General features: G+C 31.1%; 1 protein-coding gene across 1 annotated transcript in view; it reads left to right on the top strand.

Moving 5' to 3' along the window:
• The first annotated feature begins 233 nt into the window (after window positions 1-233).
• Window positions 234-20479, top strand: part of LOC129906452 (pleckstrin homology domain-containing family M member 1) — a 143271-nt gene continuing 123025 nt past the window's right edge. Inside the window, exons 1-2 of the mRNA XM_055982241.1 lie at window positions 234-1029; window positions 1102-1289. Of these exons, the coding sequence (XP_055838216.1) occupies window positions 906-1029; window positions 1102-1289 (312 nt within the window). The 5' untranslated portion in view covers window positions 234-905. The remainder of the gene's footprint in view (window positions 1030-1101; window positions 1290-20479) is intronic.

The raw sequence follows: 20479 nt of genomic DNA, 5'->3' as shown, positions 1-20479 counted from the left end.
ACACCCAAATAATACACATCCGACAAAGCGAACTCTGCCACTGACGAAATCAATTAAAGCAAAACAGCAAAAAAAAGAACAAGATCAAAGAGAGACGTCAAAATGAGTCTCAAAATTTTCGACCGGGGACTCACAGGTCACAGGGTAAAAAATCTTCCATCCCTCTTTTTCGAACTTTCTTTCTCCCTTACTCTTCATTGAATCTTGACTCTTGCGTCTTCATGTAAAAGCAGACATAGTCTGCTTTTACATGAAGACGCAAGGCGCAGAAATTATCTTCGAATTTCCTTTTGATTTTCCCTTCGGTAAGTCGCGCGCTTCTACACGTAGTAATTTTTATAAGACGCAAATTTGACAGCTATTTTTTTTATTTTATCTTGTTCTTGTTTTCGTATCTATTTTTATTTAAAAAAAAGCACCAAAATATACAAAAAACAACATCAGGGGGCTCTATGTGCAACAAAAACATTTAAATAAATTAATAAAAGTTAGTATACACCCAAATAATATACATTCGACGAAGCGAACTCTGCCACCGACGAAATCAATTAAAGCAAAACAGCAAAAAAAAAGAACAAGATCAAAGAGAGACGTCAAAATGAGTCTCAAAATTTTCGACCGGAGACTCACAGGGTAAAAAATCTTCCATCCCTCTTTTTCGAACTTTCTTTCTCCCTTACTCTTCATTGAATCTTGACTCTTGCGTCTTCATGTAAAAGCAGACATACAAAGAACGGGCCACAGTTGTGCGAAATTCCGAATACTCTACAGATTATGAACAAAAACAGAAATAAAGAAGTGTTGTCAACAAAGGTCACAGATTTGTGGGTAAAATAACAACTAAGCGTGAATCCAACTGACCTTTGTATTTGTAATTCATTAAGAACAAAATTAATTGAATCAGAATGAGTTCTCTATTCCGGTCTGAATTTACTTCAAAACGGGAACATTTTATTAAAGAGACTTTAATCAATACATTGAGTGAGAATGCAAGGGAAATTCAGTTTGAAGTTAAGGAGAGTGGAAAGGGTTAATATATTTGCTTTATAATGAATATGTTCTATAGATAATGAAATATTATTTTAATATGTTAATATGAAGAATATTTGGAGCTGGTTGAAGCTACTAACTCGTTGTGCACTACTCTGGAAGCAATGTTTTTACACGGTCTAAAAGATTCATTTGTTTGGCAAACATTTAATGCATTATCTGGAGACGTAGATCATCGACCTGAACCCAGTTTCTGGCCTCCCATTCTAATTTTTTTGCACAAAGAAGTCATAGAACAGGTGAGTGGACGGAATACATATTCTTTAAGGTGGTTTTTATTTTTTTTATTTGAAATTTGTATGCTTAAGCCTAGTATCATTGAATAACTACAAATAAAAGTAGACACCCACACCGAGGTGTTTTCCGCTGTTTTCTCATTGTCGTTAGTATTTTGTGTGCTTAGGTTTGCGAATTAAAAAATTAAGAAAAGCAAATCCAACAATCCAAAAGGAAATGAAATTTGAAATCACTCCTTTTGGGAGCTAGGAGTGACACTTTTTGAATTTTGGAAAATGGCATAAGCAACTTATACGGATGGAAGTTTTTCTAATTCAAAAAGTCGACATAGCCTAGATGATACGGTGGCTGTCTTTAAATTAAATTAATTTTTTAACTTAAATAAAAATTAATTAAATATATCACCAAAAATCGCAGCATTGGGAATTGCTTACCGATTTTAAAATTCAAAATCGTTGAGAAAAACGTATCGCTCTCGTCTCGTCGTCCCGCATAATTGAATCATTTATTTGCAAAACATGATAAGTCCACTTTTTTTCAAAATTCGTTTTTTTGACTAAATTTGTACTCCAGGGATAACCACGTCTGTCTTTAAAATATGAAGTATCTACTCTATCTATATCCGATTTTACAGCTACGCGAAATATTTTTTTAGTATCAAAAACAGAATAAGTCCCGGACTTATCATCTTTTGAAAATAAACAACAGCTTCTTTTTGTGTAAATGGTATATTAGTAATGGTAATGGCTGAAAATCTTAAGTTTAAAGCTACTTTAAAGTTAAATAAGCAGTCCGGACATTGTATTTTATTCTCAAATACAATTGTTTGATAGACTGGGGCTAAAAGCGAATTAAAAATTATCCATTTAAAAACTAATTTCACATTCGTTTATTTCCAAAGTATGATAAGTCCAAAAGCGTTTTTATTTTTTATCTTTTGAGCTATCGCTCCAAAAATTAAAAACGAAACGGTATTTTGTAGCTAGGCAAGAGTTCTAGAGAATATATTTTTTATAAATTCTTCTACGCATATCAAAAGAAAATAGAACGTTTTTTTCTTCTCCTGAAAAATTTAAAATCATGGACTTATCATGTTTTGCAAATAAATGATTCAATTGTGACCTAATTTGAAAAAAAAAAAATTATTATAAATAACTTGCTATACCTTTTTGTAAAGCCAAAAACTTCGTCTTTAAATTTGTTTTTGAATAAAGCTGATTTATGGTATACAGTTTTTCAAAAATTAATTTTCAAAATCAAAAGTTCGAACAGAAATTTGAACTAATTTTGTTTAAAATTATATGTAAATAAGCGATGTTGGTGACATTTTTGTAATTCTATAAGTTTTTTGGTGAATGGGCTTCAGGTCAAATGAAACAAATATTTTCTTTTTGTCACAACGTTTCGTCCATGTATTGTATATGCTAGAGTTGGGCACCTTAGTTCATTTGAGTGATCGATCACTTTAGTTCAAATCACGCTACTGAACTAGTTCTGAACTAGTTCATTTTAGTTCAATTTATTTTAATCAGTCCGTTTTTGTTAGAATTAAAAAACAAAATTAGTTTGTTCAAACTATATCCAAATTTATGTAAAATTAACGCATTCTACATAATAAAACAAACTCAACCTAAAAATAACAGATATGTACATGTTTTTATTTTTTATAAAAATTCTTAATTTCGTTCATTCATATATGTACTTGTCGAGCTTTCTGATTCCTGACGAAAGTCTAGAAGAAGTTCGTTTTGCTCTCATACAATCGAAATCAAAGTAATGCAAGGACCAATATGCTACTTGTTTTTGTTCTTGCTCAAAAATAAGAGTAAGTGGTGTTTGAAGAAACACTGATACTGGCACAAGCGACCTTGTGCCTTTTACATCTAAATCTTGAGGTAGAGCAAAAGAACTGATTTCGCTCCACAAAGAATTGGATGCAATTTCATATGTACTTTGGTTTCTGAACCCCTATTCTTTAAACGTCTGTCAGGTTAAAAGGACGCTGTCGGCGTATAAGACAAAAAGACAGATGGGACTGACATTCACACAAAAAATATATTTAAAAAAATGATAATGTAAAGTGAGCGCAAGCTGTTTTGTAATGTCAAAATCTTCTTCGCTATTCGCGAACTAATTTGAACTAAGTAAGTGAACTAAGTTCACTAGTTCACCAAGATGAACTAGTTCATTGAACTAGTTCGTTCCTAGTATATGCACATCATTTTTTTTTTATTCTTCTTTTTTAAATATTTTTTTCTTGTTTCCTAGGTGATTGCTGTCGAATAGAATATTTTGTTTTGAAAACTTGATTACATTTTTGTTTTGGAATTTTTGTTTGATATTTTCTAACGCAATGTTGCAACATTTAACATTTATTTTATTAATGAAATAATAAAGCGAGTAATGCCATATTATTATATAATGTACAATACATACTTTAATAGGTACTTAAAAACAAAAGCTTTTGGTTTCTTAATACGGGGCGCTCTACAACTGATTACTGTACACATACAATGTAGTTTTGAAAACTTTTTTAATTTTAAGATTTATGTTCAATGTTTGAGCTTTTTATTAATAATTAATACAAAAGGTTTAAAACTTGACAAAAATCATAAAACTTTAGAAAACATTGAACATTTTCTTATGTCAAAAACTAATAACCTTCCTTTGAATTTCATCCGCCTCGATGACGCTCCCCTTTATTATTTAGTTTTTAACTTTATTTACTTTATAACTCAAAATGATGCAGTTTAAAACTTATTTTTATATTATCAATTTTAATTATAAAGTAAAAACTATACCTAATAAATAATAAGCGATACAAGATAAGTTAAATGTTGCAACATTGCCTTTAAATATATCAAATAAAAGTCCCAAAACAAAAATCTATTCAAATTCGCAAAAATAAATTCTTTGATTCAAAAATACTCAAATTACTATCACCTGAGAAACAAGAAATAAACAAAGCGTTGTAAACAAAAAATATTTTGTTTACATTTCTGCTTCCCTATTTCCAGGCAGTCGATATTCAAACATGTGATTTCAGTTTTTTCTCTTTATCCTTTTAAAAAGATGAAAGCACACGTATTTTATTCCTTCATTCTACTTCCCAAAGCTGGAATAAAGCTACCGCAGCGCACCCTAGTTAAAGGAAGCGGACCTAATAAATTCAGGTTCATGATAGTACTATAGTTTATATTTGTGATCTACTATTGATGCCCTTTCAAACCATATAGGTCTCATTCGTATCGATGCTGTGTTTTTTTTTCCATATATTTTTGGGACATTTACTATTATATAGGATGTCGACGTGCCTATACGATTTATTTTTATTTGATATTTGTGTCCTTATGTTTGTATTAGTGAAATTTCCGTTTTTAAAAACAAATTTGTGGAAACAAAATTTTCTAGCACAAGCTCTATTCTCTCTGGAGATTTTTAAGTACACCTGATTGCCGAATAAAATAAAATTGTGTGGCGCTAGAAACTATCGGTGTCACTTTATTATTCAATGGTAGAAGTGAATTGATTAATCTCTCAGAATCTCGGCATTGGCCCATTCTGATCTATTTGGAATGTTGACTTCATAGTTATTGCCAAAAACCAATGTGGGGTGGTGTAGTCAAAGTAACTACTTTGAGAGATGGCTTCGAGACGAATAGCTATAATAATAATACAAATAGAAGAAGACACTAGGGTGGAGTGAAAAAAAAGTTGTCTTATTTTGTGTTCTACATAGCCAGGATGGGTGCCATTTGGAACTTAAATAACGGCAAAAAAGTTTCAGATCGATCAAAGAAGTTTTAGAGGGTTCACAAGTCACTTGAAAAAAATGAAAACACCATAGAGGTTAATTTATGGAGTTTTTTGAGTTTTTTCTGTTTTACTCAATTTTTTTGATTCGAAAAACATGTACATTATTATTTATTGTTCATTTTTCATTAAAAAATTGCGATTTTATTGACTTAAGGCCCTTACTGCAAGAATCCATGGGCGGCGAGCACTCCCAACCTTATATACTTATATACTTATATACATAAAATTTTGAAAAAAATTAGTTTGAAATTCTTTTTTTCAAAATTTTGATTTCGAAAATTAATTTTTCAAAAACTGTGCCAGAAAAAGGCCATATTAAACATTTTTGTAAAAGATGAGGTCTTAGGCTTTACGAAAAGGTATAGCACGTTATTGTAAGTATAACCGTTGATTTTTAATTTTTTTTTGTTTCAAATTAAATAATTTCTTTTTTAAATTGCCCCTCCCCGCTAAACGAAGGGGAATAGACCCTCCTCCCATACGATTTTTTTCTTGTCTCGACCGAACCTATACGCTCTAACTTTTTGGCACATTGCTCCATCTCTTTTGAAAATTGTATGCATGTAAATTTTCAAGGGCGTTGTGAACCCTCAAGATATTTTTTGATCGGGCTGAGATTTGGTATGCTCTTTTTAGATGACTAATGGCACCCGTCCCTGGTATGTAGAAGAAGAAAAAAAAAAAAAGAAAAAAAAGTGCAGTTTCACTCCGCCCTAGTAGACACACAGGGAAACTTCCGCTGTTTTCTAATTGTCGTTAGTATCGTGCGTGTTTACTGTTAAGGTTTGTGAATTAAAAATATTAAGAAAAGCAAATCCAACAATCCAAAACAAATCCAACAACCCAAAAGCAAATCTTTGTGCCGACGATATGTGCCCTTAATTATGAAAGTGGACTAAGTCACTTCTAAAAATGGCATCAAATCTATCCTAAAAATAATTATTATTTAAGGGGTAGTTTATTTGAAAGCAAAATTTCAGTAAATAAACATCTAGTGATTTCATAAAAAAAAATTAAATTAAATCGTTATAAGAAAATTATTATGTAAGTTTTTCTTTAAACAATGCAAAAAGTGACTTAGTCCACTTTCATAATCAAGGGCACATATCTAGAGCAACGGAAGGTTTCGAACGGAGAGCTCCGCTTATACACATACAGGCTGAACGTTGGACTTTGCTTAGCTTGTCTCGATATGGGCAATTCCATGGTAGATGGTGACTCACGTTACATTCACAAAAATTTCCAGCACATAAATAATTTTTTTTTTCAATTTTAATGTAAATTGATACGAAATTACTATCCATGAATGGAGCATAACTATTACTTTCATAATTAACTAAAAAAATTGTCTTTATTTTTAACATTTGCTTGGGAAAAATAAAAGTTTGATCAAAGATCATATAACTAGTAAAGATGTCGCACGTAGAACAAAGTCCTGTGCTTGAAATTTTCTACCATCAGATTTTACCCATAGGTCCAAAACATGTATCCAAGAATTAAATTGTTGAGAAACATTTTTAAATTTTTCGATGACTGCGTAGAAAAGAGACGGTTGATTTTTATAGATGAATTTATTTAATGGGAGGAAGCGAGATAGTAGTTAAATGTTGATACAAATAAGGAAAAGAATAAAAAAATACATTTCTGCGAGAATGTACCTATGAATTATTTTTTTTTTCTTAAATTATTCAGGAAACTGATAACAAAACATTTTTTTTTTTTTTTTTTTTTTTTTTGACGGGAGGAAATCTTCAAAAGACACTTGGCAGTATTCGACACCAAGTAGTGTGGGACTCTTAACCACTAAAACCACCTCTTTATCAGGACCAATCTTGAGAGATCGACATCAGATTTTTCTTTCTTAACTTTGTAAAATCACTTTGGGGGAAGTTTAAACTTTTAATACTTTCCCATGTTTTTTTAGACCATAAGCTCATGAGGCTTGGTTCTTCTTAATCTCCGAACATGGTTTCTTGTATTCAAGACGGACACCATTTCAGAATTGGTATGACTTGCAGTCTCTGATTATGCGATACAGCGTATTTTTTAACAACTTCTGTAACCGTTTCTATTTGTAGGTCACGATGTAGATCGCTATTTCTTATGTACCAAGGTGCATTAACTATTCCACGAAGGACTTTGTTTTGGAATTTTTGGATGATTTCGGTATTTGATTTCTTTGTACAGCCCCATAATTGGATACCATAGGTCCAAACAGGCTTTAGTACTTGATTATACAGCATTATTTTGTTTTGGGTTGATAAATCAGAGTTGTTACCAAGTAACCAGTACATTTTTCTATATTTCAAGTTTAGTTCTTCTCTTTTCTTTTTGATGTGCTCTTTCCACTTTAGCTTTGCATCCAAAGTCATTCCAAGGTATTTGGCCGTATTGGCGTAAGGTACAGCTTGATTATTAATGAATATTGGAACATTGTTTATCTTTTTATTTGTAAAGTTTATATGTGAAGATTTTGTTTCATTGAGTTTGATACGCCATTTTTCGGTCCAATCTCTGACTGTGTCGACGGCATATTGCAGCTTTACTGCTCCCCTAGAGACACATTTGTCGGGTACCAAAATTGCGGTATCATCTGCAAAAGTAGCCATTATGGTGTGATTCCCAACTGGGATATCCCTTGTGTATAGTAAATACAGGGTAGGACCTAGGACACTTCTTCTATTTTCTTCAATTCCGAATATTCTTGATCGTACCTTACTCTAAACAATCGGTCGGAGATGTACGATTTTAATATTTCATAGTACTGTCTGGGAAGATCCCTTTGCAGTTTGTACTCAAGTCCCTCATGCCAAACCTTGTCAAAGGCTTGAGCAACATCTAAGAAAATAGCTGAACATACTTGTCAATAGGTCCAAATCATAATAAAGCAGAAATCCTTCGCAACATTAAAAAAAAGTTCTTATCATGAGTGGGAAAGAGAGAGTTACTTTTAATACATTTCTTAAATGCGAAGGACCGAGATGTAAGTTGAATAGGAACAAATGAAAACAAAAAGGATCGTTTTGCCGTGCGGGTATATATTTTTTTTCACAACTGGATTGCTTCGCACAAGCAGGGCGAAGACGAGATGGCTAGTTTTAAAGATTGATGAAAAAAAGAAGAAAAACAACTTTAGCAAGTGACTGGTGTGCTTTAGGTATACGTGTAAGCAGAAGAAGGTTGATAAGTTTTTTTTTGTTTTAAATTTTTTTTCGACGGTAGTTAGATATTTAGTTATTTTTTTAAGTGGAGGGTGGTTTTCTATTTCTATATTTTTGTTTCCTTTTTGATTAATCGCAAGGCACAGGCGCATTGCTTTTAGGTGTAGGTACACATGTAATATGTAGGTAGGTTTTTTTTCCTTTGTGACAGCAATCGTACTTGAAAAATGTAGTTCATTTTATTTTAGAAATTCAAACAAGAGGTAGGTAGGTAGGTAGTGATAAAAATGATCATTCTTGGTGTTTTGTTATTTTCTTTAGTGAGGTAGGTAATGTATCTATAGATATTGAAAAAGATTTATTTGGTGTGGATCAGGACTGTAAAAATTTCTATTAAAAAATGCATTTGCAGAAATGCATTTGAAAAAATGATTGCAACCAAAAATATTTTGCATGTGAAAATGAATTTCAATAGGTCCAAATCATAATAAAGCAGAAATCCTTCGCAACATTAAAAAAAATCTTATCACGAGTGGGAAAACTATTTTCACAATTGGATTGTTTCACACAAGTAGGCCGACGAGAGAGCTGTTTTAAAAAAGGGATGTAAAAAAAGACGAAAAAGGAGTTTTGTAAGTGAATGGTGAGTAGGTATATGTATTTTTAAGCAGGTTGATAAGTTTATTTCGAGTAGGTGTATTTTTTCTTATAAAACTTTCGAGGGTAGGTAAATAGAAATTTATTTTAATGTGTGTAAATACGTAGGTGTACGATTTAGGTAATTTGTTTTCCTTTTCTGTTAAAAGGCATAGGTACGAGGATCTATTAGAATTTATGCATTTTTTCACTTTTTAGTGATCATGAAAAAAGAATCGTTTTGCTGTGTGCATACGGATAGCTTTTTTTTTATTTGGATTGCATCACATAGGTAACAGGTGCCAAAATGGCTAGATAAAAAGAGTATACAAAAGGACAAAAATAACTTTTATTGGATTATAAGTGGTAAGTTTATTTGTGTGTTTATTTGTTGGTAGGTAGGTTAGGTACGTACTTACATAGGTTTAAATAATAGGATAAAATAAGGGACGGGGGAAACATTGTTTGCGTTTGAGTGCGATATTTTTGGTGAGATAATTTTTGTACAGACATTAAGTTAACTATACATATGTATTTCTTCGTTGCTTAATCGTTGTTCTATGCTGCATCCTAAACGGATGCAAGGATTTTGTTGATAATTGGTATGGATGATGTTTTCGTTATACCTACATAGGATGATGTTTTCGTTATACCTACATAGGTATAACGAAAACATCATCTGATGGTAGAAAATTTCAAGCACAGGACTTTGTTCTACGTGCGACATCTTTACTAGTTATATGATCTTTGGTTCAACCCTAGATGCACTAGAAGAGTTAGAAATATATAAGGCATGCAAAATAGAACAAGACAAAATAATGAATGATAAATTAACAATCAAATCCAACGCTTTATTCGACACTGCCATCAACTTCATCAACAAACACATAAGATAGAAAAGGACCAACAAACACATCAAATGACACAGCAACACTGGCAACAACAACAACGAAAATTAGCTTAAATTAACATTAAAAGCCCGATGATGGAATAACATCCGAAATGCGTAGCTTCTTATTTATTTTTTTGTTTATTTATTTAAATTTATTGTTGTAAAAAATTGGTAGGTACATTTCAAATAACGAATCAAGTTTAATTTTAAATTTAACTCTTTAAATTTCTTATAATATAAATAACGCGTTTCATAAAAAATATAAATTTTCACGTAGATAAAACGTTGCGCCTTGCGAACAACCCTCTTACTGCACTCCGTCCCTGGTTCAATGCATATGTGTTTGTGTAACTAACACTACTTTGTAAAAATAAAAAAAATGCTGCACTGGTTTCTTCAAACACCCATTCCTGTACTTCTTATTCTTAGGTTGGAACATAAACAAGTTGGAAGTAAGATGATACAAAAAAGAAGTGTGACAATTGAAAGATGTAGAATGCGACAAGTGATAGGCAGTGTTGCCAGAATATTTTAGAGGCAAGCAGGCGATTTTGAAAAATCTTGAAGCCAAAAATAGCCGCTTTCAAAAAAGGTCCAATAAAACGCAAAAAATTTAGGTCCGTCAAGCTGGGTACGCCACAACCGAAAATCCAAAATCTGAGTATGCAGGAATTTGTTGCTAATTTGCTACCCCAATACCCAGCGTAATTTGAAAATTTGAAAATTTAAGTACGCAGGAATTTGAAGATAGCAAAGGGCCCAATTTTGGGTTAATTTTTTTGGCTTTCGGAAGGACAATTGTGTCCAAAATCTTCGTTCATCTTTGATGAACTAGGCACCCCAATTTCTTTTCAAAGATTAAAGCAATCATAATATTCCTCCAACCAATTTAATTTTTTTAAAGGCGCCCCTATATTTAAATCACTAAATCATAGCTGGTAATATGGAGATGGATCTATTCGCCTTCCGGAAATGTACGAAATCAATCAGAAGCCTGCTGAAAGCGTGAATTTATTCGCACGTAAATGCTTCGCTTTTCAGAAGAGAAATTCTCTTCTTGATTTCAAAACAGAATTCACTCAAAATCACCGATATTTATGTCGTTTTCGATTGGTTCCACTCATTCTGATATCCAATAAAACAGTCAATAGCTTCCACAATCAAATAAATTTGTTGTGCTTTTCTACAAGGAAATTCGGTTTGACGTTTAATTCTTTAAATATTATTAATTTTGAGTGAATTCTGTTCTGAAATCAAGAAGAGAACTTTTATTCTGAGAAGCGTCTGTCTGTCATGTTTGTGCGAATTAAACACTTTCAGAAGACTTCTGAATGATTCCGGTCTCTTTCGGAGAGCCAATCGTCAAACAAATTCTCCTAGTGGAAAAACAAAATTTGTATTTGATTTTTCACCAATACAGGTAGGTATTAAATTTCAGAATTGAGTGGAAGCGATTCGAGCTTTTTTTATTGGATTTCAGAATGAGTGAATCATTGAATCGAAAACGACATTAATGTAGTTGACAAAGTTTTTGAAAAAGTATTGTTCAAATAAAACCAACTGTACTTAATGGATCTACATCTCTTTAAATGTGTTTAAACAAAAAAGTCAGAGATAAAGGTGAAATTGTCAATTGAGCTTAATTAACATGAATATTTAATTTTTGTACGTTAAACTATACTTTAATAAACTGCACTTCTGCTGTTGCTTTTTTTCGTTATTTTAAAAAAAAATTATTTTAAAATTAATTTTTTTTTGAGAGGCGTCATGGCGCCGGTAGTGCTTAAACCGGCACTGGATAGGAGGATGGATAAGCAGAAATGAAAGTCGTTTATTAAAAATTAAAAAAACAAAAACGTACAACCACGGTTACCCATGAGTAAAAATAATTTTTTTTTAGTTTAACGATTCAGACGTCTAAGAACTTATTTTGTTTGAAAATAAATTAAAAATTGTGGAATTAAGTATGTATACATTAAAAAAAAAAAAACAAGGAAAATATAAAAAAGTTATAAAATTCTCCCATCGGAATAAACATTTAATATTTTTACTTGCTCAATAGGGCAAGTATTGGTTTCGTGTCAAAAAAAAAAATTCGAGGTTTTAATCAAAACTAACATTACGATGATGGAGAAGTCCAAAAAAGTTGGTTTCGTCATGACGTCCGTCGGTCTGTGCGTCGGTGCGTCGGTGCGTCCATCTGTACAAGTAGCTACAGCCTAAACGGGTGGACGGATTTTCTTGAAATTTGGTATGGATGTTTATTTCGTAATTTCCAAGGTTGTTTTTTTTTTGTTTTTTAATATCTCGCTTAGAACGTATACCTCCCATACAAAATTTTCGAGTTATTGAAAATTTCTCGAAAACGGCTCTAACGATTTTGATTAAATTTAACACACGAAATGCTGTATATAGTTCTAACATAACTGCGTTTTTAGTTTTTCTCAAAAAATACGGATAGTGGAAATATGGTTTTTATATTTTTTTAAATCGCGGATGTCGGCTCTTACCGTACATCATTATGGAGTTATTGCAATTTTCTCAAAAATGACTGTAATGATTTTGATAAAATTTTGTATACGTAATATTCAAAGTAATTCCAGTAAAATTGCATTCTTAGTTTTTCTCAAAAAAGTCAAGTCAAATAAAAAAAAAATTATTTAACAAACTAACATTTATTTAACCTCCATGCCGGCTCTTCCCCTACATCAATCAAATTTCTTAAAAATGTATATAGAGGCAGCTCTTATAATCTACAAGTAAGCTAACATAAAAGTGCTTTGAACTGCAAGAGCAAGTACGTGCGGCCCCAGTCGTGCATTTTATTTTAATTAAATTCAGATTTCTTTTTTTCTTGACAACGAAAATTACATAACGAGTGATAGCATAAAAAATAGGAAATACCTTTACTTGAAAAATTGTAAAGTATGAACTTTTTTATCCACATTTTGTGCATATCAAAAATAGTTTATTTTTATTAATTTCCTATTGCTAGTATTTACTTACTAGAATCTACGCAAATAATCTTCTTCCTCAAACCTCAAATAAAATGGCTTTGATTTTTATAACTGCATTTTAACTGATTTGCCAAACTTTAAAAGAATGCAAAAATCAAAACACAACACGATCACATTCATTGTTAATTTAACTTTTAAAAAAGCTCTCAAAGCAAAAGCTCCTCAACAGAAACGCATTGAAAAAGTAAGAAAAAAATTCTATGTGAGTTACGAAATTGAAAAAGGCAGCTCTGAATATGTGTGGTTTAATGAGGGTTGAAAAGCAACAGAGAACGATCAGTGCATGCTCATGTTCAAGTGTGTGCCAGGCAGTTCGTTGTGGGATGGGGATCTACGTCGGATGCCAACGAAAATTCATTCGTGTTTTATAAAACTTTTTTAAGGAGTTTCCTTCAATTGGGTATGGTGTAAAAAATAGCGCACCACTGATTTTAAAAAAGCTCTCCTATAAGGCCTGTACTGCCAATTTTTATCGGACAGAGTGTATTAATTGCGTTGTAAACTAAATACATACAAAATAATAAACATCAAATTTAAAATGCTACATCGAAACATTTCGTCAACTTAAATTCAATGCGACATACATTGATTGTTGTATTTAAATGTATACAAAATACGCGTTTTTAATAGTCTACAAATTCTTTAATTTCACCAATGTGGCAATCAAGTGTGCCTTCAAATGTTTTTTGTTTCTTAAGTTTTTGTTTTCTTAAAGCAGGATGGTTTTCAATAATTGCGGAAGATTGAAACCAAATTTGTTAAATCATCATTTAATGACTATTCTTGAAAAGTTAATTTTTTGAATGAGAATTTGCATTCATTCTCGTTCAAAAAATTAGTTTTTAACCCCAGTTTCTGCTTAATTATTGATTTGTTTTTCATTTTTTGAGTTTTTATAAATTGACATTGTGTTAGGTAATGTTTCAACGCTAACTTAAGAAGTTTACTACTTTAATACAACTTATATTCAGAAGTCAAAAATTCGTTTTAAATTATATAAATTAAAGTTATAATGTAATAACTTCAATAATAACACGGTGTTACAAAAATGAGGTTTTAAAATATACGCGGGCGAAGACCTATCACGTTTTGTAGAGCTAGTCACACTGATTACGAAACGGTATTTAAAAAGTCCCTAACACCCCCAAAATCTGGAGTTAGGTTTATTTGACCTTCACCCGTTGAAAAAATTCTAGCTTCGTCAAAGTTTACCCATTTTTGATAAGGAATCAATTGAGGCAGTCTTCTGTGTGAGTAATTTTTTTTATTAAAATTCAGTCTGGACAAAAATAGTATAATATGAGTTTTTAAAATTTTTTCTTCACCTTTTTTTAACTTTGAAATTGATTATTTCAAAAACTATTGGTTATAATATATTGATTTACAAATTAAAATTTAATGTACAATATTGCTTTTCGGAAATGGTATCATTTATTACTGTAAGTGTTGCCGTTGTTTTTTAATAATTTTTTTTTATTTTGATAATTTTTTTTAGAAAACTGCCCCTCCCACCTAAACGGGTGGAGATAGACCCCTCCCAAAAAGAAACAATTTATTTATTTATTTATTTATTTATTTCGTTAAATACTAACGGTACAGATTATACAGATTTAAGATTAACATTTAACATTGGATACAAAATTAATTTTTAACGATATTGATTGAAAAACATATTCCTTATACTCTGTGATTTAACAATATCATTACAGGAATTAATAAGAACATAGTTTTTATTAAATACATTAATTAACAGATTGAGAGGACTATAAGCGCCATAGTTTGATCTACTAAAGATGTTACAAAGTGACATTTGTCTTCTTACACTATAACGACTTACTGTAAAATTCAATCGGGAAAGGACCGATGGTGTTGAAATCGAACCATTAATTATTCCTATGATAAAACAGAACTGTAAATACTCTCTATGAGCAAAAAGAGATGGCAGATTTATAAGTTGTAATCTATGAGAGTAAGGTGGTATTACAATTCTATCTGACCAGGGAAGGAAACGTAGACAAAATCTCATAAACCTTCTTTGAACGGATTCTAATCTGTTGATATGAGTCGCGTAATAAGGTGCCCATACAACACACGCATATTCAAGAATTGATCTCACAAACGAAACATAGAGGGTTTTAAGGACATAAGGGTCATGAAATTCACGAGTAAAACGTTTAATAAAGCCAAGTGCCTTATTAGCCCTTTTTATTATATAATTAAAATGATCGATAAATGAAAGCTTTGAGTCTAATACTACTCCAAGATCGGTAAAGCTAGACAAAATACATAAATCAGAGGAATTAAAGTTATATTTATGGACAAACCAGTTATTCTTACGCGTAAAACACATTGACTTGCACTTCTCAACATTTAAAAAAAGACGATTATTATTGCACCATTCCCAAAATCTTTTCAAGTCATCTTGTAAAAGTTCACAGTCTAATATTGAGTTAATTTTTCGAAAAATTTTCACGTCATCAGCATAAATAAGAGACATAGAGTTTTTTAAGACAGACGGAAGATCATTAATAAATAAAACAAACAGTAAAGGACCAAGATGGCTACCTTGTGGTACACCAGAGTTGACAATAAAACATTTAGAACGTTCACCTTTAAAAATAACACTATTTAATCTATTTTTGAGATATGAATCCAACCACTTAAGAAATTGATCGTTAAGAAAAATTCTTTTTAATTTATTGAGAAGTATTTGATGATTAAGCTTATCAAAGGCTTTGCTAAAGTCTGTAAAAATGCAGTCAACTTGTTGATTCTTCTCAAATGCATCAATGCAGAACGTCGTAAATTCTAATAAATTCGTTGTTGTAGACTTTTTCTTAACAAAACCATGTTGATTATCACATAGAACAGAAGTACAATGAAAAGACAAAACATCACAAACAATTGATTCAAACAACTTAGGAATGACAGATAGTTTAGCTATAGGTCTATAGTTAGTTACTAAATTTTTGTTACCTTTCTTGTGAACTGGGATTAGAAATGAGTTTTTCCAAAGAGCTGGAAATATTGCACTATTTAATGATTGATTAAAGAGTAGAGACAAAGGATACGACAAATATATTGCACATTGTTTTAACATAAATGAAGGCAAGCCATCAGGACCAGGACTAAAACATTCATCTAACTTTGATATGTACTGAAGGATAGTTGTCTCAGAAATTGAAAAATCAATAGAGTTAAGGTGTGAAAACTCATCAATAGTGAAAATATTATTTGTATCACAAGAAGAATTATTTTCAAAAGCGCATTTAAAGTATTCACTAAACATATTGGATATTTCCTCAGGGTATTGACTTGTAGAGTCAAGATAGCTCATATTACTTGGGTAACCGTCGGATTTCCTCTTACAATTTACGTTTGTATTGAACTCCTCTACAAAAACCCGTTATCAAATCCTGGCGCCCAAGTTATCTTACTACGTTCCAAAACAACATTTTTGTTCTATACCTAAAAGTTCGAATTTCTGGGTTGAAATCGTAAATTTTTTTTTCTAAGCCGATTTTAAACAGATTTTCATAAAAAATACCTCGTTTGATTTGGAAATAAATATTATTTAAGAATATATTTTTAAAACAGCATGTTGTTGTAAAAATGTATACTTTAATTTGATGTCGAAGTTGGGTAAATGACGAAAAAAATGGAATTTTTGAACTTTGACAGCTTTTAAATTCTAGGTGGTTTAACCGAGTTACATGTTTTATACACTGTAAAAAAATCGGAAATGGGTAAAAATTTGACGAAGCTAGATTTTTTTCAATGGGTGAAGGTCAAAAAAACCGTTTTTTGGCCCTAACTCCAGATTTTGGGGGTGTTAGGGACTTTTTAAATACCGTTTCGTAATCAGTGCGACTAGCTCTACAAAGCGTGATAGGTCTCCGCTCGCGTATATTTTGAGTGTTACATCGTGTAATTACAGTTGCTCAGCAGAAAAATATAATGTACAGTAGAGTGACCGCAATTCCCATAGAAAAATTTTTGTCGATTTTTTTTCGGGGGAACCCCATAAAATATTAAGCCTTTGCAGATTTTTAGATAGCCTAAATTTCAGCTCGATTGGATAAGTCTAAATGGTGCCGACACTCGCTCAAAGTATCAAAAATCTCTGTTTTTCACTGTTTTGCGAAGAAAATTAGCTCTAGCTCCCAAACAGATGGGGTTATATATTAAATTAAAGGTATTGTTTTTACACATAAATCAGATGCTAAATTTTTTTAGTTTTACTTAAAAAAACTATACTGTGTTCAATTTAAATTTTCAGTACTGACCTCAAAAAAGAGCTGACGTGCAAACTCTGTTAACCATGAAACTTTCTATGTTATAAGTTGATGATCGAATTGATCGAAATGTTTCTCTTATAGTTTTAACTGCAATACAAGCATCAGGGCACAGTAAAATTAACTTTGAAATTTCAAAATCAGCCTTACATTCAAGAAAAATTGAGAACCTTATCCTTTTGCAAGGTAGTAAAAGAGGTTTCAAAATTATGGTCCAAAACAGATTCTAAAAAATAAAGCGAGGATATCAGTAAAAAAATGCTAATAAGCACAAAACACTTGGTGTCATAACCCAGATTACGGGTCATTATATCATTATATTATTTTTATTATTATAATTACTATCCAACTGCGGATACGGATATCGATGCCAAAAAAAACAAAGCTAATGTCTTAGAAACAACAAAATCACAGTTTATGAAAGAACTATGAACTGGCCCATTTCTTTTACACTCCTCCTCATTGTTTTAGCATTTCAAATAAAAACTGTTCTTGTTGTATATAAAACTGATTTTAAAACTATAAAGTCAGTTGGATTCTGCCCAAGTGCTTCTTTTGTTATCACTCTTCGAGTAAGCTTTAACCTAATCAGACGTCTGTTCAAATTCGCTCCCGTAAATTACCATTTGTTTCAGTTCCATTTAATTTAAAAATTCATTTATTAAATATTGAACTTTTTTGCTACATACTGTTTAAATTTAATTCATGGTACACTCTATCTTAGTGTGATAAAGTTAATAAAATAAATAAAACTTGTGACATTAAAAATATAATAAAATCCCTCTTAGTGAATATAAACTATTTTTTACATTTTGCTTCGATTTCTCTCAGAGTAATTTGCTCCCGTTAAATTTTATTTTTTTTTGTTTTCTTCTTTCCCGGTGAGTGAAACATTTTTGTATATGTTCTGCTAACGAAGCTAGTTGATGCTATACATTGAATCCAAAACATTGCTTTCATTTTATTTTTTTTTATTTATTTAATATGTTAAATGCTAACATTAGAAATAAGCTTAAATACTAACAATGGAATCATTAAACTTAAACTCAATATATGAGTAATAATTGTCAATTAATCACAATAAAATATACATATATTAACATTGAAACTAAATAAACTAATATAAATAACAACAGAAAAAACAACATTCTGGTAAATTAATTAAATTGATTAAAGAAGTTTTTTTTGAATTTATGGGATTTAACATTATCATTAATAGAATCGTATATGAAAGTTTTTGTTAAAAATATTAATTAGTTGATTCATAGAGCTATTGACGCCATAGTTAGATCTACTAAAAACTACACAAATTGGTAACCTATTTCTTAAACCAGCACGCCCAACATTAAAATTCAGTCGATCCAACACTGAAGAAGATATTGAGCCTCTTATTATCCCAATTATAAAACATAATTGCAAATACTCTCTGTGAACTGAAAGTGATGGTAAATTAATAAGTTTAAGTCTATCCGAGTATGGAGGTAGGACAATTCTATCGAACCATGAAAGAAAACGCAACGAAAATCTCATGAACCTTCTCTGAACACTTTCAATTCTGTTTATATGAATCATATAGTAACACACTATACATCCGTATTCAAGAATTGGCCTTACAAATGAAATATATAGAACCTTCAAAACATATGGATCCTCGAACTCCCGCGCAAATCTTTTGATGAAGCCAAGTGTTACATTGGCTCTTTTAATAATGTGGTTATAATGATCAGTAAAAGTTAGTTTCGGATCTAAATTGATTCCTAGGTCAGAAAAATTTGATAATTTACATAATTGCGACGAATTTATCTCATAGTTATAAGCAATAAAATTTTGCTCTCGGGTAAAGCTCATTGATTTACACTTGTCAATATTTAATATAAGGCGATTTGTGCAACACCATTCCCAAAATCTTTTTAAATCTTCTTGCAAGAGCTTACAATCGGATAAGGAATTTATTGTTCGAAATATTTTCACGTCGTCAGCATAAAATAAAGTTTTTGAGTTTTGGAAAACAGAAGGAAGGTCATTTATAAATAACACAAAGAGCAATGGGCCTAGGTGACTTCCTTGAGGTACACCAGAATTTACTCTAAAGTTCTCAGAACAGTCATTTTTAAACAGTACGCAGTAATACCTGTCTACAAGGTATGAAGATATCCATGAAAGAAAGTTCTCATTTAGTCCAATTCTTGTTAGCTTTTTCAAAAGTACTTCATGGCTTAGTTTGTCGAATGCCTTACTGAAATCAGTAAATATGCAATCAACTTGTTGCTTTTTCTCAAAAGCATCTATGCAAAATGTTGTAAACTCTAGTAAGTTTGTTATCGTCGATTTTTTCTTCACAAATCCATGTTGATTTTCACATAAAACAGAGGAACAATTAAAGGAAAGAGTGTCACATACTAAGGATTCAAAAAGTTTTGGAATAACGGACAGTTTGGCTATGGGACGATAATTAGTGACCAAATTCTTAGCGCCCTTTTTATGAACCGGTCTGAGGTAAGCATATTTCCATAGAGTAGGAAATTTTGAACACTTTAAGGATTCATTGAACAAGAGATATAATGGGTAAGACAAATAAGATGAACATTTTTTTAACATAAAAGCAGGTAAGCCATCTGCACCAGGACTTATATTATCTTCTAGTTTTAATATTTTATTTATGATTGAGTCTTCAGAGATTGAAAAATTAATAAACGCCAGATGAGAATACTCTTCCGTTGAAGAATAATTATCTGTTGCATCAGACGACAAAGTATCGACGAAGGCACTTTTAAAATAGTTGGCAAACATTTTAGAATATGACTGTTGGCAAACATCTGGAATATGACTGTTTGCATTTTCATAGCTCATATTTAATGGATAACCTTCGAATTTTCTTTTAGTATCAACATATTTCCAGAAATTTTTTGGACTTGATTTAAGTTCACTTTGAGTTTTTGCAATAAATTCTGAATAGATAAAATTAGTGTAGTTTTCAAATTTTCAAATTCATTTTTATGCTCCAAATATACATTGTAATCTTCATCAGTCCTAGACTTACTAAACTTTACCCAGGCTTTGTTTCTCTTGTTTTTTAAAGTTTTTACATGCTTATCGAACCATGGCGGATTAGTTTGTTTTTCTCTTATTTTTCGTATAGGAATAGCTTCGATAAAACAATCAAATAAAACATTATAAAATTTTATAGTCATGTCGTCTAAGTTTCAGTTTAAAAATATGGTATTCCAATTTATACTATCAAGTAAGTTAAAAAGTTGATTGAAATTACATTCTTTAAAGTTAAATTCTAATTTATCATTACAATTACTAGGTAGATTATAAACACTGAAGCTCAGGGAAATTGATAATGCGGGGTGGTGTCGGTCCTCTTCAATA

Source organism: Episyrphus balteatus, chromosome 1, assembly GCF_945859705.1.
Source record: "Episyrphus balteatus chromosome 1, idEpiBalt1.1, whole genome shotgun sequence".
NCBI lineage: Eukaryota > Metazoa > Arthropoda > Insecta > Diptera > Syrphidae > Episyrphus > Episyrphus balteatus.
Note: the sequence above shows the minus strand (reverse complement) of the source record. Positions and strands in the feature narration are given on the sequence as shown.